At 36.0% G+C, this 16,511-nt stretch overlaps 1 protein-coding gene across 3 annotated transcripts; it reads right to left on the minus strand.

The window, feature by feature from the left end:
• Nucleotides 1–3,636: 3,636 nt before the first annotated feature.
• Nucleotides 3,637–15,741, minus strand: prpsap2 (phosphoribosyl pyrophosphate synthetase-associated protein 2). Of its 3 annotated transcripts, none has more exons than XM_028042308.1 (11): nucleotides 15,723–15,741; nucleotides 13,136–13,188; nucleotides 12,095–12,161; nucleotides 11,831–12,003; nucleotides 11,636–11,751; nucleotides 11,472–11,527; nucleotides 11,204–11,349; nucleotides 9,644–9,685; nucleotides 7,041–7,111; nucleotides 6,067–6,213; nucleotides 3,637–5,448 (listed from the first exon to the last, which is right to left on the minus strand). In XM_028042308.1, the coding sequence occupies exons 4-11, from the start codon at nucleotides 11,982–11,984 to the stop codon at nucleotides 5,290–5,292; spliced, it is 891 nt and encodes a 296-aa protein (XP_027898109.1). In that variant the 5' UTR covers nucleotides 11,985–12,003; nucleotides 12,095–12,161; nucleotides 13,136–13,188; nucleotides 15,723–15,741; the 3' UTR covers nucleotides 3,637–5,289. The 3 variants fall into 3 exon arrangements, with proteins under 3 accessions (XP_027898109.1, XP_027898106.1, XP_027898107.1); XM_028042305.1 differs by lacking the exon at nucleotides 15,723–15,741 and adding an exon at nucleotides 13,439–13,862; XM_028042306.1 differs by lacking the exons at nucleotides 9,644–9,685; nucleotides 15,723–15,741 and adding an exon at nucleotides 13,439–13,861.
• Nucleotides 15,742–16,511: the final 770 nt, after the last annotated feature.

Consider the following 16,511-nt stretch of genomic DNA (forward strand, 5'->3'; position numbering starts at 1 on the left):
GCAAGCAGTGTTGTGATTATATAAGAAAAGGATTCTGCTACCAAAAGAGACATGCTTTAATTCTTGCAAGCTTGTATTTCTGGTCTCCAACCAGTCTTGCAGAAAAAAATACGATAAGGATTATTAAACTTCTCATATTTTAGGACCTCCAGTGTTAAAATTACTTTAATAAACATATTTGAACATTCTTGCAAGCAAAAAAAAAAAATGGAAAGGAATTAACAAACAACTGACATAAATCTACTTGTGAATATGTTGGATTTTAAAGTCTGTGCAGACATTGATGTCAGTTGACTCTGTTCTTTCTGGAGAGCAGTACTGGTCTAACCGGATGAGTGAGTTCAAATACACGTGCAGCAAACACTTGACTGTCCTGGTTTCACGTGCATCACCCAGTACGGTGTCGTCAAAAGTAGCAATGATAGCAAGCGAATTCATTTAGAGAAGTGGAAAAAGTTAGTCTAATGGACAGATCTCACACGCAGCTTCATGACTTCTCCTTGGCATTGTATCGCCCTCTAGTGGTGGACTGCAGCTTACAAAGTTTGCTCCAGTAATAGAGCACAGAGCTTTAAAATTATGAATCACCTAATCGACACATTACAAGCAACACTAATTCTGTTGTCCTGCATTTTTACACTTTCTTTATTTTTATTTTTTTCAAAAACTCCTGGCAAATATATTACCATGGATCTACCATGGTTGTGTACAACAACAGGACAAAAACTGCAGTTCGTTGCAAAATAATTCATACTAATTTGAGCTTTTTCATATTTTGTCAATTTACAAAAACTAACTTCCATGTATTTGATTGCAATTTTATTGGATAAAACAACACAAAGTAGCAATTGTGAAGCGAAAGAAGCGGATTACTACCATTTTACTGTGACCCAAATCTACCCAGACATGCCCACCTGCGTTTACGGACAGGCTGAGCAAGCAGAGCATTTATCAGAGAACCAGCCTGACAGATGTTTATAACACACTGCGACACACCACAAATCCTGAAGAGTGGAATGATGAAACCCTGATAAACACTGACAAAGCAAAGCTAAAAAAAACTTTCACCTAATCCAGTTTGTTGGGGAAAATAACACTGCATGTCAACTTGAGCACAGCTTCCCCATCGTGTGCCTGGATCTTGCTAAAAGGGGAAGCTTATTTTTCAGCAGTGACGGGGGAGCTGGTTACGGCTGATGAAAAGATGGAGGCAGGACCTGCAAAAACACTAGAATGAGGCAAAATCCGGACATTAGCGCAGACTCTAAAGCACCTTACGCCCCTTTCAGGAAGAGCATGGTGCTGCTTGTGAATGTTCAGTGTGCCGCACAAGATTGTATTAACTACACCTATTGTGATGGAACCAAAGACAATGCACTGTTTGTACTTTGGCTCAGCTTTTGGAGATACTAGCATGTGAGGTTTTGTTTATCTTATGTTAAGAGCGATGGGCCAAATAATACATAATATATCCAGAGTTGGGTGTTAATTAGTTGCATTTACTTGGCAAACGTTTTGGGCAATAAGAGTATATTTAGGAGTATTTTTGCTGTGGTCTACTTTTTTACTTTTACTATGAAGTATCACTAATCTTGCTTGAGTAAAATTTCTGGATACTCGGCCGACTGTGAATAACTTCGCCAAATCAAGATAAGATCAGCTTTAACCTAAAATTCACCTGCAGTTTTTGTTAAAGTTTCACAAGTTTTATATTGAAAGAAACTGATTTGGATTTTTTTTTTTTGCCCGATTTTGTACTTAATATGTTATTCATATGAAATATTTTCATTTTGATATTTAAAATACCAAAACAGCCACGTAACTTTATTTCAGTCCATCAAATGATGTCATTTTTAAATATTAAATGATTGAGGTTTTGATCGGTTACTGTGTACTTGAGCAGACTTTTTCCTAAATACTGTTTTATTCTCGAGTAATTTCTTGGACAACTACTTTTTACTTTTAATTGAGTAAAAAAATGTCATAAGAAGTAGAGCTACTCTTACTTGAGTTAAATTTTTGGGTACTCTGCCCATCTCTGAATGCATCAGCTCCACACTTATTCAACATAAGTATTTTTTTTAATTTTCTATGTCTCTTAAGACCTGACCTATTCAGGAGATTCAACCTCATGATAAAGTTCTATTGTATTTTCAGCTGACACTTTTATGTTCTCATAAAGCCCTTCACAGACAGCGTTAAAGTTTCCACTCTGTCAAAAACTCCAGTGTGCTTCCTCTTTCTGAAAGCTAACAGCCAAGGTGAATTGTTTCGCCCGTATGAAACGAGGAAGCGACCCGTAACAATCAAACGTTTGCTTCCTCTTTGTGCTCTTTAACCTCACAGCTGCCTCTCCTTGTTGCTACTTTATTGGAGACACACCGGCAGACCCTTTCCTTGTAGAGCCCAGGTGCGCTTAAAATTTTTATGAAGGCCACGGAGCTTCTTTTAGATGGATGTGCTACTGCTGTGCCGTTTAAATTCTTAAAAGGTCCGCTCCTGGACTTGGTCCAAGCTCCTCAGAGCTGCCTAGTTACCTGAGAAGTTTGGAGCAAGTACAGGATCTCTGACCTTGTCTGCATCAAATGTTTTCAGTGTCGTTTCAAAAGTTCTGCCTTCAGGAATTTGAGGTGAGTTTGGCACTTAATGTTCATCATTCAATGTCTTCTTATTTCTATATTGTCCTTTCTTTATCAATTGCATCATTGGAGGGACAGAGATTTGATTTAGCATTCAGTAAAGAATTGCTTTTGTCGTTTTAATCAAGTCAAATTAATAAATAGATTGATTCTTAGCTACCTATTCTAAATGTATAACTGAATAAAATTACATCATTAACAGTATAATCGGAAGCAATAATTTGGTTGATTACATTTTTGATAAGTTTTAAGTCTTGGCCTGCTTTATTAAATTGTTTAGGATCATTGTGTTGCCTAAACACCCACATGTGTCAAAGTTTCAATCAGTTATCTACCGATATGCGGTTACATGCAATGACGAGTATCGTCAGCAGTGAAAAAACCCTCAGCATGATGCCACCACCTCCATGTAGACTGGTGGAAGAGGTTATTTTTTGCTTAATAGTAGAGCTGAGTGGTGTTGGGTTTCTAAGTTAATCTTTAATCTCCTAGATAATCTCGTGTCGGCAGATAATGACTTCTTTGGGTCAAACTAGTCGACAGTAGGATAATCATCAAAACCGGTTCCGAAATATGTTAATAAATCAGCCCAATTTTACATTTCTGGAAGGTCCCCAACCTTAACATTATAAAGATTTGCGAACTATGTTAAAAAAATAAAATTAAAAAATAAATAAAAACAGGTCCATACCAGGAAATCAACCAATCTGAATCGAATTTTAACAGCTCCATAAATAAAAGTGTTCAAATAAGTCAAAGTGAAACCAGATATTTTGTGTTGAAATGCAGTTTAGTAAGGGACAATTTAACCACGTATTCAGCAATCGTGGATGTCTAACACATCTGACAATGTGTTGAGAGAAAATCCACTGCAAATGTTTCTCACTGTAGTTCATTTCTTAGTAGTATTGAAATTGGGAAAATAGTTTCCATAAATATAGAAAAATGCATTATTAGTGCATTTAAACTGAAAATAAGTACATGAAAGGAGCCAGAAAAAGAGGCAGCTATTTTATTTTCATCTACATTTACAAAGTCAGACAGAAGGCTAAGGAGAGGAAACCTGGGACCATAAATGCAGGCGAGACGTTACCAAATGCATTCAAGACCTCTGCAGTTAGAGCTTAAATGGGAGTGTCACTTCATACTGTAGATTCATGCTAACACAAAAACCAGCTTAACATTTTCAAATGCCTTTCTATTATTGTTTTAAGGGAAAAAAATAACAATCAAGCCTTTTTTTTTTTTTAATCAAAGCACATTGCCAAGTCACATTGCTGCTGCGTGGAAGACATTTTCACCAAATGCTATTATTTTATTCAAACACGTGCAGCAGGTAATGTACACAGCCTGAAAAACTCAGGAACAAATAAATGTGCATTGGCGTCTAAAGTATATTCCCTGAGCAAAAAGTAAGCAAAGTGAAACAGCTCTCCAGCATCTAAAATTCACTTCTTTTTTGTTTGTGCCTAAATTCACTGTATTTCTGAAATGAATGTGGCTCCATCCTAAAACATAGAATTCAGTCCATAAATAATCCAAAAAAGAATGGATCACAGGGCACGTTTTCACAGAAAAATTTTTTTACTTGTATAGTACTAGGTTTAACTAATGCCAAGTGAAATAGGGGACCATTTTTAAATATTCAATTCTGTATGTACAGCCAAAAGGAACTGACCTGGGGGGTTTCTGTGCTGTGAGATAATGAGGTAACATAATGTGGAGAAATCTGAAAAAGCAGTCACTAAAAAAAAAAAAAAAAGAATGGCGTGTCTGTTTGGTTTTCTTGCTAAACACAACATGCTCTGTTAAATTTAAAAGCAGCAGGCAGATGTCCATCTATTCTCTGCAAATTAAGTTCAATATGAAAATATGAACTTTTGTAGTGTGTGACATAAACATAACTGGTGTTTCAGTTAGGAGCAAGAAAAACTGAAAAAAATATTCACCAAAGTTAAGATTATAAATATATAGATATTTTGGGGGGATTTACATAAAATTATGTGTATTTTGCTTTTTGTAATCGAAGTAAACGCTACCCTCTTTGTTTACCCATAAACAGATTTACCTTTGTGCAAACACTGATCTATGGAAGGCATGATGCAACATAGTATGGTGAAGCACCACACAGAAACGAGCCGCATTATCTGTCACTCGAATGCGTTTATGTCTCACTGTATGGCTTCTTAGATTTTGGCACGGACTTCATTTACATTACAGAGGAGGCTGATGGGGCTGAAACGGGTGTCGCACCTCGCTCATCTGTCAAACACAGATTCCCATCCTGTCTTCAGTTTCACTACTTCTAGGACGGCCACATCTTGTAATCACTTCTCCATTGAAATCTTACCGTACACAATGTTTCTGAACAGCTGCTAGCAACGACGCCACTTCATACAATCCTCGCCTTTCATTTCGAAACATCAAAATATGCTCTTTTAGAGGCGTGCTTGCCTTGGATTTGAAGGCTTTTCTTTTTTAGAAACAGAACAAAAAAACAAACACATTTTAGAAAGAAGACAAATTATTTGGTCGATTTTTGAGAAGTTCTTTAATTGAATCAGGATACATGTATGCATGTCATTCAAAAACAACACAAGGAACAGCGTTTTGTTAGTAAAGGTGCAGAGGGGTCTGTCACTGACACGCCTTAGTCATCCACTGTAATATTGCGAAATAAGTAGGCCATAGATTCCCCGTTGTGGATGCGGCGGATGGCCTCGGCTAATATCATGCTGACGTCCACCGTCTTGATTTTTGGACACTGTAGCTTTTGCACCTCGTGGGGCACTGTGTTTGTCACAACCACCTGAATACACAAGAACAGATCATGTTCACTCGGCTTTTACAGCAGGCTACATTCTCAATTTGAAATAAATTGATGGAAATATTTCAATTGCTGTCTCACAAACGTGATTGTGCTGTAGCCTTATTAGTGAAATATTTTGAAAATAATGTGTTAGTTTATCACATTAAATGCCAATCAATTAACCTGATGTTTGCAGTTGTGAAATGACAAAATGTAAAAAAAAATTTAAAAAACTTCTGTGAATAGTTGACTTGCGAGAGTCATTGTAAATACAGACTACCAGGGAAATGTCTGGTTAACAAGAAATGTTCCAATGTCACTGGAACTACTGTTTTCTGAACACCTGGCAGCTTTTAGGAACAGAAACTGACAGCTTATAAAAGTGACGTTGCTGAAAACAATAACTCTTTGTTGTAACAGAAGTGCGCAGAGTGACACAGTTCAGATCGCGTTCCCATTAGAAGGAAGTAACTGTTCTACACTGTTCTCCTAAAGATCCAAAGCTGAAGTTTGTTCTCATCTATCTTCTTTAGTTAAGCTCATGTACAACACATTTTAATAGAAGAAAAAATAATCAAGGCGCACACATCTGAAAAGCGTAAGGTTCTACATTCTCACCACATTGATAGGTGATTCCTCTATGAGACGAGGAGCATCTGCAGAAAGCAAACCATGGGTGGCCATGATGTAGATCCTATACGCCCCTCTCTCCTTCAGGATCTCTGCAGCAGCAACAAAGTCTCCTACATCATCTATAATGTCATCCTGAGCAGAAAAACAGCAGACAATTCCAAATGTAGTTAAAATATTTTAACCTTCTCACCCAGTTAGAATCAACAGAATGCAACCAATGACACCAAGAAAAAGGAGGGAGAGGAAAGAGGAGTCACTGTAGCAGCAAAATCAACAAGGGTGGCAGAAAAGAGGCTTCAGAAAGGCACACACCACTGTCCGGATCACAACACAAATGATCTAATATTGTGATCTAACACACATGGAAAGGAAGCCGCCACAGCCAGTAGTCTTTCTTGGAAACAGTTAAAAACACAGATTCATCTACACATGCATGACATTTACAAACTGGTTGTGAAAACGGTGACCTTTCAAATCTTTACAATCAGTATTTTCTCTGCACCATAGCATATTGTGTATTGGCTCAAATGGGTGACATAAAAACACCTCAAAAATAAGCACAAAAAAAAAACACCTTGAGGTTGCAGTAATTGGGAATTCACATATTTTAGCATCTAAAGATGTACGTTGTATTGACATTAACATCGATATTAGTTGATTTTTGTCATTTTTTTACATATTGGGATTGGTCTGATAAGCAAAACTGGGCTGGTGTTAACAGTTGGTGTTTATTTCCATCCTGGGAGGATGCGGGACAGGTGGGAGCAGCACAGGATAATGGGTGTGGTTGCCTATATACAATGTCAAAAGTACAGTGAAATATATACATTATATATGATATTGTTACATATTGGTTATCACCCAAAATGTTAATATCTGTGCATCCCTATTAACATCTATTCATATATTCAGAAATTCTAAGTACAAAAGATCTTAATATTGCATCTGAAGAATCTTACCACTATTATGGCGATTCTTCCACCAACATCTCCAACTACCGTAATCGGAGGTTTCTCTTTGGCCATCATTACTAAAATGGAAAGAAAATCGGGTTACCTCATATTACTTAGGGGGGGGTGGGGATCAAAAATTCAATCTAAGTAGATTGGGTAAAATGGGTTGAGAAAAGGGTTTTTGAGCAATCTAGCTCTCCAATTTTTAGTTTTTTTTTTTGTTTTTACTAAATTTGATTTCTAAAAATGTAAAGCTAAACTAAAATGACAATTAATTAATCAAAGTCATTGGTTCATGTACCCCCTCCCCTCCATTCTACCCCTCCTACCTTTTAGGAGATCAAGCTGGAAGGCTAGCCTAGTGCAAAGCATGCCATGCAAGGGTCAAATGACAAAAGGAGTTTCAGCCCAGGATACCCAATCCAATCCAAAAAAAAAAAAAAATGCCTCTATAGACACTCAATCACACACGCACACCCTATTGCACGCACACACTTTCAGGCCCAGTCTATAGTAGCAGTCCTCAAACAGACAGTTTAACACACACCAACAGTGGCAAGCACTGATGACAGATTCTTCATATACACTTGCCAATGTTCTGAACTGGTCAGTCAAATCTGAGCGCTGCCAGTGAACAGCCTACATTTCCATGCACATCCCCCATTAGTCACACTATTGTTTTAATACATTTTAAACAATCAATCTTTATGCTCCACTTAGTTTGGCTTTATGGGCCACAATGAGTTGGCTCACCATTTTTAATACAGAATCTAAACATACACTCATGCAATTGTTTAGCTTATGACAACGTATGAACATCCTGGCTTCATCGAAGTTCATCTGCTGAATACATAGTACACCCACAATGCTATCTACAGGTCCAGTCAGAAGTTTACATACACTCATGCTTTACTGCATTTTGCTCCTCAACCATCAGCACGTTTCTGGCTGCATATTTAAATAATTTTTCTCATCAGAAATAATAGAGATCATTAACATGGGATGATTTTCCTGAAAAATATGGCACCTTTAAGCAAAGTTAAAATTCAATTTGGAGTTTTGAGAAGGTCATTTTCTTTCTTCCTTAAGCTCCTCTCAGTGCACTAAAGATTAGAGGATTATGTTTGAAAAAAAAAAGTCAGTGTTGGGAACGTAAGTAATTAAAATGAAGTATGCAATTTACTTTAAAAAAAGCTCAAATATCCAGTCAGAATTATGCTTCAAAAAATATATATATATATACTTATAATGCAACTTGCTAAAAAGAGACATTTATCTCGTAATACGTCTCTCGTAATACATAAATACATTCAGTGGGTGTATGTGTCTTTGTAAAATGTTGACCCTATGTTCATTACAGAAACTTCTAAATACCTTCAAACTTGTGCAATCAATCATTATGTTTAAAAATTACTTAAATTGTATGATGTGGAAAGCATTATTATGTTCATATTAGTGATGAGTCCATGTAAACATCCTGAACAGAGCTGTCCATATATAACTCATACACATCTAATTCTAGCTGCAAAATTAGGCATTAAAATTATTCATGGTTGATGTTTGAGAAAGAGTCTTAAAACAACTATTCATTTACTATGAGATTTACCACAAATCTTTACAAAAACTAACAAAATGCATAAAACCATTTCAAAATACCGGTGTGCATGTAAATGCAGGCAATCAGAGGGGTTTTTAGGAAACAATCAACTGGTAAACAATCAGCAAGCCAAGCTGATTGTGAAGGAACAGTTTTAGAAAGCAAAGAAAGGAAAAGCATGCCTTGCAGAACAGTGAATTTCAATCAGCCCCTAAGTGTGAGAAAACCTGGAATCACTATGTACACCAAGAACAGCAGAATCCACATTGTGATTAAAATACAGTTTACCAAAATCCAACTGTGCTGCATCGTGTAACAACCTGAAAAAAGTCTGGTTAGACTTTTACTGTTTTAAGAAAGGATTAATAAAATCTGCCAATATGCATCATTTGTTGACAGTTCTAGATTAAATGCTGGAATCTGTCAATCATTACATTCCTACTGACTTTCTAATAACAGATCCTTAAAGCATGCGTCATTGTTTCCTTACATGCAATCATGACACAAGGTTAATCAGGTTAAAAGTGGTTTAAAAATGGCAGCATGTGTTGATTGGCAAGATGAGTCCAACGGAAGAAAACAACAAAAACAACAAAAAATTTTTTTTAAAGTTGACGCAGTTCCGGTTTGATTTAAGGAAACTAAAATTAGAGCACCACAAAACAAAGAAAGTTTAAGCCATCTTGTAGAAGCAGCTGTCTGGAATCATACGAAGGTGCAGTAAACATGACGTCTGTTCAGTTCAAGACAAACACGCCACACAAAATGCTGCTGGGAGAAAAGTGGAGATCAAACGGCCAATAGGACAAAAAACCAAAAAAAAAGTAAAAATCAACAATGTCAGCTCTATTAGTTGGAGAGTCAATATTCCAACAATCTCCCCCTCGTGAATCCAGACTGTATGTTTCTCAAGATGCAAAGACAAACCCATTTTTTTCTACGCATGCACAAATTGAAGTGGAATTTGAAGAGGAATCATTTCATGGAAATATAAATTAACTTTAAGTCGTACTTGGAAGCTCTATGCCAGGGAACGGAGCTTGTTGTTTGCCTGCTATTGTCGACAAATAAACACCACATTAACACAAATGCACAAGTATAACACATGATACACACTGTATGCCAAGACTTAAAAAAAATAAAATAAAAATCTGGGTTGAAAGCAATTTAAAAAATAATATTAATAAAGCAGACTGACTGAAACGTCTAGAACAAAGTTTTTGTTTGTTAAAAGAATGTAGAAGTGGATTTTATAATCTCAAAGTTAAGCATGGGAACACAAAGAAGTACTGAGACTATTCAATCGGAGTCATTTGCCAATGACACACTTATTTGATTTTGGTTTTCTTTTGATGACGCTAATGCATAATGATCAAATATGTGGCAGGAAACAAGCAAAGGAAATGTTTCTTTAAATATTTTGTTGTTTTGACCCACTCCACATTAGACTTCTCTGGGACCTTAAAGATTGCTATGACCCAGCTGGATTATGGGAAATCCAGGACTTCACCACAGCCTTCACATCTGGACAGATTCTCCCAATCTATACTAAAATCATACCTATAGAAGATTTCTGCTTCTCCACCAGCAGTTTCAGTCTTGCCTTAAAAGAACCCCAGGAGTTTTTCTTCCATTTTGACATGTACAGCTTTTAGCTCACCAATGACCATGTCATTTTTTTGCCTGGCGTGTGTATCGTTCAGGAGTAAAAGCCAAAAATAAGTGTTTGTCATTGTGAACTGATTGGATCTAAGGTTTGGTTATTTTTTTAATGACACACATTGCAACCATTTTATAACTGTATTTTAAACCTCCATAAACCTGTGCACGCACTTTTACTCCTCATTCTCATCACTAAATATAATGCCCAGCCTTCTCACTGAAATGTAACAAACACATTTGCATTCAAACTATAAACCTAGGGACCTCATACCCTCCTTCAGACCTTCATCAGCCAAGTTGTATACACAGTTTGGAGGTGTGTCCACTTTCGCAAAACACTGATTTTCACATGTAATACTGCACACTGTATTTTGAATATGCCACAGAAGATTACTCTGAGACTTGGCAGATTCTTCATTTCATAATATAATCTTATTCCAGTGTGAGGTGGGGGCCTTACTATCGGTAGATTGCTACGGATGCTTTGTGAGTAGAAGTAGTGTATCTGTGAGGTCATGCAATGACATAAACTCAATTACTTTGAGTATGAGTAATGGTATGAGTGAGAAACGGCACAATCATCAGCTCAAAAGAGGTTAGCACATCTAGAAGTTGTATTAGACTGTTAAAGACCCTTTCAATGCAGACATTTCAACGTGTCACAGAAAGGTAAACAAGGCTGCATTAATGATGCTACATTCAATTTTGGTTCGTAATGTCTGTAATAGTTTGTGGTCAAGAAAATACATTCTTCTTATCTAACAAGTCACAGCATGTGTTTAAATGTTAAAACTTTGGAAAACTAATGAATAAAAAGTCATGTAACAACAAAACAACAACATGGGACACATATTATTTGTGAAATTTTGGATAAAGTAAGGATCTAAACAAAGAAAGACCAGGATCTCACTAGGTAGCTCCAGTCCTGTGTGCCCTGTGGTGTTGCGCACACATGGCGGGGAGTGTCTTCCATCAGCCATGTCCGACTCGGCACATTGGGCCTCGCCGTGGATCACAGCCAGACCCAGTCGGAGACGTTCTGCAAAGGATTGAGCCCTGCAAAGACAGGAGACAACCTGTGAATACTTCAAATAGGTAAAAAATAGATAAAAGGATAAACTAGGCCTCTACTGTGTTTTCAATGTAAGATCAATGTAATGTTGCCTAACATCTGATACCTTTTAGCTGCAGCAGGGGACTTTGCCACAATTATAGCATTTCTGTAATCAGGAATCTGTCCAAATAAAGGAAAGAAGGTGTTACCAATTCTTCCAAACTCTGTTTGCTTCAATTATTGTTTCAATTTAATGTCATAAGATGAAGACACAAACACAACAACCACCTCTTCTTGTATGTACTGAATCAAAAACGGGGAGGCTCGCAGATTATCCACCGGAAAGCTGAAAAAGCCTTGGATCTCTTTCTGATGCAAATCCATGGTGATGATATGTGTCAATCCTTATTGACACAAAAATAAAATGTTAATTAGAGAGTCTTTTTTAAATTATGCTGTTCAGTTTTGCTTTGATCTCTTTACCTGCTTTAGCCAACATTGAAGCTAACAGTTTACAAACTATGGAGCCTCTCTTCCTCATTTTGCACTGCTTGCTATAGGGGAAGTAAGGAATAACTCCAATGATGTTCTTCGCACAGGACGTCTTAAGAGCATAAGCCATAACAAGGAGCTCCATGATGGCTGTGTTGACATCTCTGGTTATAGAAAAATAAAGAAGAGATAGTTAAAGATTTGGGTTAGAAAAAAATCCAGCTGTGATAAAAGTGAACAATTTTCTGTACTCACCTTGGTATGGTTTGGATAATGAAGATGGTCTGCCCACGTACAGACTCTTTCACATCCACTCTTGTCTCTATATGAAGGGAGGAAAATGTCATTTTACACAAACAGCAATTTTAGCTACAAGCTAACAATAAACAAATGCTATATAAACAATTAGTATTTTATGTTGGAACATTTGCTTATTGTAAATAAAGGTTCAATTTATCATATGAATTGAAATACTGACATTTCTAACTATAATTTCTTAAGCTTTAAATCAACTTCAAAAGCCTGCATTTTATTTAGTTTTAATATACATAATCAAAGCATGTGAACGAGTAAAATACTAATTTATTTGGTGTTCTGCTCAGGATATATAAAAAGTCTTCAAATAAATTGAAAGTTCAGTGTTGCATGATAATGACATGCTAAATATTTTTATCTTAAAAAAATGGGCTGAAAAATCAAATTGTCTAGAAGATTAGATTAGATGATTACTCAAAAGAAAGACATTTATCTTAACCACTCTTCAAAATGGGAAATATATATATATATATATATAAATATATATGTATATATATATATATAAAATTCAAGCAAGGTAAATATTTGCTGATCTTTATAAGTCAAAAGATAACTCGTTGTTTGGGAAGCATGAAAAAGAAAATACATTGTTTATAATCCTTAGAGAACTGTGTTATTTTTCTGTGTAAAATGATGCGATGGTAATAAAAGCCTCCTCAACTTTCAGGCCATTAACGCAGCATTACAACAACAAAAAAAAACATTCAAACCTTTGCATATGCTTTCTTAGTATTTGAGGGGAAAAAACTAGAGGTGGTCAAACTAAGCGATGACCACCTTATAGCTGCTAAAACTGAAAAATAACATCTCATACCTGTTTAAGTTTTGCAAATGAGCTACTTGATTCAATTTGTGAATTTGACTCAATTTCAATTTAGAGCCAACTTAAAGAGGGCAGGGAATAAAATAAAATGTGCACAGATATAAATAAATCAGACATCACTTACCTGAGTGGGGGATTTTCGATTTTTTTTTTCTTACCTCTATTAGATTCCTGAAAGACGACAGATTTTCCCAGCTCAACACCCAACCTCCTGCAAAACAAAAGCATACCTTTGCATGCACTTTTCAAACAATTGTGTAATCTCAGGATTATGCTGAATTTCTAGCATTATTAATTTATTCACGATTACAACACACTGTGAATGACAAATCACTTGAACCTGCTCTGCCTCTTTTAATATCCCTTTATTTGTGTCAGTTAGTAGTTACACCCGAACACACCTCAGTACTTGAATACAAGTGAGTATAGCTAAACATTAACTAGTGCTTCGGAGTACTCACTCTGTTATCTTCTTAGCCAACTCTGTGCAAGCCACGGAGGAGTTTGCAGAAAACACACGGTAGCCACTTTTAGCGACATTCATTCTGGAAGCTCAGTGTTTGTATGTCACAGAAAGTAACAGTCAGTAACGCCACTTTATTTTAACCCGACAAAACAGGAACGTTTAGCTTTTTTTACGACGGCTAGCTAACTGCCGCACACTAGCGTCTGCAGTAAGTGAGCTAATTTATTCGAGAGAAAAAAAAAGCTCGGTGTGGGACACAAACGTGACTAAATATAGAAGGGAAATAAATACAATTAAGTTAGCGTGTCTAATTGCATGTATTACTCGCGAAAAGACAAATGATCCAGCCTATGGTCTATCAGGTTGCATGGTAACCTGACAGCGATCCACATTTGAGAACTACGGGGTGGTCACTGGGTCAAAATTGCTGGCAACGCGTTGCAGTGTGTATGCAAACGACTGGATATCATTTTGATACAAAACCAGTGCTGTGTGAAGAACTAAAACTACAAGCATTTAACTTTTTTACATTTAATATTTACGATTTCACATTATTTCTGTACGACAGAGCAAATAAGATAAACAAATACCATCCACATGATGTTTGTTTATCTTTATGTAAATATATGTTTTTTACATAAAGAGATGTAAATCACATTAAAATCTGTGAATATTTCATTGGATTAATGCAATCCTTCATGAGAGAATTCTCAAACAAAAATAATGAATTCAAGTATTGAGTGAGGGGAAAAACAATTTAGGCTAAAAAAGTGTTAGTTTTAACAACACATTTTAATATAGTTTTATTCAGAGTCATTAAACTATAAGAGTCTTTTGACCTTCCACAAGGCCTCTAACTAACTTTAGCTAAAAATGACGAGTCAGTTAACATTTTACTTATAAAATACAACTTTTAAAGCTTTTTAAATTGGATAATTACATTGAATTTCCACAACAGAATGACACTGAAAGTATCAACATATATTTTAGATACTTTCAGTGTCATTAGGTTGTAAAATCACAAAGTGTAAGTGGACAGGGATGTCTTCTTATAAGTTGTGACGAAAGAAGTCTTTCTAGTAGGACAATAAATCAGTTCTGTTTGTATTAAAATGTGGGATTTGCATCTAATAATAAGTCTCCAGGTTAACAGCATGCAAGAAGACAACCTGTGCTGAATCACTGTATCGTAATGTGTTGTTTAATTGTTAAATTAACCAGATTAATTATTTCCTTATATCTAAATATATGTTATTATTTTTGCCAAACGGTGCAGAAATACTTCATTCTTTGAGCCTGCTTCCACGATGTTCCAGAGGGTGGCAGCAAAGTATAGCTACTGTTTTTATTGATCACGTTGTGAAACACCGCTTCAAGCTTGAAATGCGTTTGAGGAGATTCTGGTTTTCCACTGTATGTAAGTAACTGTGGGTTTGTAGCTTGAAATTTCATGTAAATCCAAATCAAAATCACTTTTAAACCAAATATCTAATCTGACACGATGATAATAGAAAAGCAATAATAACAATCACAACTATTGCCATAAGAAATGATTATTAATAAAAAGCCACCAAGATCCCAGAGTTTAAAAACAATGGATTAGATTTTTTTTTTTTTTTAATGTCTTCAAAAGACCTTTAAACTAATTTTAAACCTGATAAACAGTGACTCATTACTGAATCAGAAATTTTCCAGAAGCAACATTTCTGTCACATTTATGAACATAAAAGTGGTGAGTATATTGTTAAAAGCTTTTTTTTCAGATCCCACTGAAATTTATTAAGTCGGGAAGAGAGTTGCCTAATGGGCTGGAAGAGGGTAAAACCAGGCTTCCATTCTCTGATGTTCATGTTCGGAGAAAAGATAATGAAGACAAAATTATGTCTTTGCAGCATCATTAAAGCAAAACAGAAGATAACAGAGAGGCAGAGCCTCTAACAACAGCTCAGTAAAACAGATAAAACCGACCATCAAGGCAGAGTCGTATAAGCTTTAACGTTCTTTGACCAGTAATTTGGTGGGAAAGGATTGTTTTTACTGACAAACACTTCCCTACCTTCTGCAACTATTATCTTTCAAGAAGTCTCAAAACGTGATTTAGGTCACAGATTATCTTGTAAAATATGATACTCCTCTAAATGACAGCAGATTTTTGTGTTGGAAGCTTGCTTCCTTTGTGTTTTTTCACTGTTGTACACAACTGAGGCACAGTTATGCCTCAGTTGTGGCATAACTGAGGCATAACTGAGTTCTTGAATGCCCTGAGTTCAAATCCCAACCTCAGATCCTCTGCATGTTTCCCGTTGTTGGAGTTTCCCTGTACAGGTGTGGGTTCTCTCCAGGTATTCCAGCTTCCTCCTACAGTTCAAAAACATGAGCTAAACTGATTTTCTAAACAGCCTAAATAAATTTCCTATTCAATAGAAGAAAAGAATATCCTTTATTGTACCACTGTGAGGGAATTCAGGAATCATAATAGCAAGTTAGGGTAAGCAGAACCATGCGTATTCACACAAAGGCAAAATATATAAGATACTGTACAGTAAGGACAAATTTATAAATAGGAAAAAACAAAGAGGAGCAATTATTAGAAGTTAAAAATGTTTAAAACTCAAATCCCATGTTTTCATGATAAGTACACCTAGGTTCAAACACGAGGTGGCTAAAACTGGTTTCTCCAACAGGAACATTCACCCAAAATCATATCAGAATTGGATTTTAGAAAATGTCTCTCTAAAGGTTCAACATATGCTTAAAGACAGACAAGAAAGCAACCAATTTAAAACAATTCTATCTGGATGACTGGCCAGAAATTTGTCCGGAATTACCCCAGAAGCTTGTCAACATACAGGGTCTATTTTGCCAAGGGACATTTGTTGGGGTGTATGTTCTGCTTGATCTTGTGCAAATAATTTTAGCCCCATATAACTTAACAAAGTCCACAGCAAATTCAAAATTTTGCAACCATTTTCTTTCTTAAAAAAAGTAATTGTTGCATGAAGTTGTCAGCTGTTGACCAAAATTAAGTTGATATTTTTGTGCTTGAAAAGTATAAGCAAATGTGTGTA

Source organism: Xiphophorus couchianus, chromosome 16, assembly GCF_001444195.1.
Source record: "Xiphophorus couchianus chromosome 16, X_couchianus-1.0, whole genome shotgun sequence".
NCBI classification, from domain to species: Eukaryota; Metazoa; Chordata; class Actinopteri; order Cyprinodontiformes; family Poeciliidae; genus Xiphophorus; species Xiphophorus couchianus.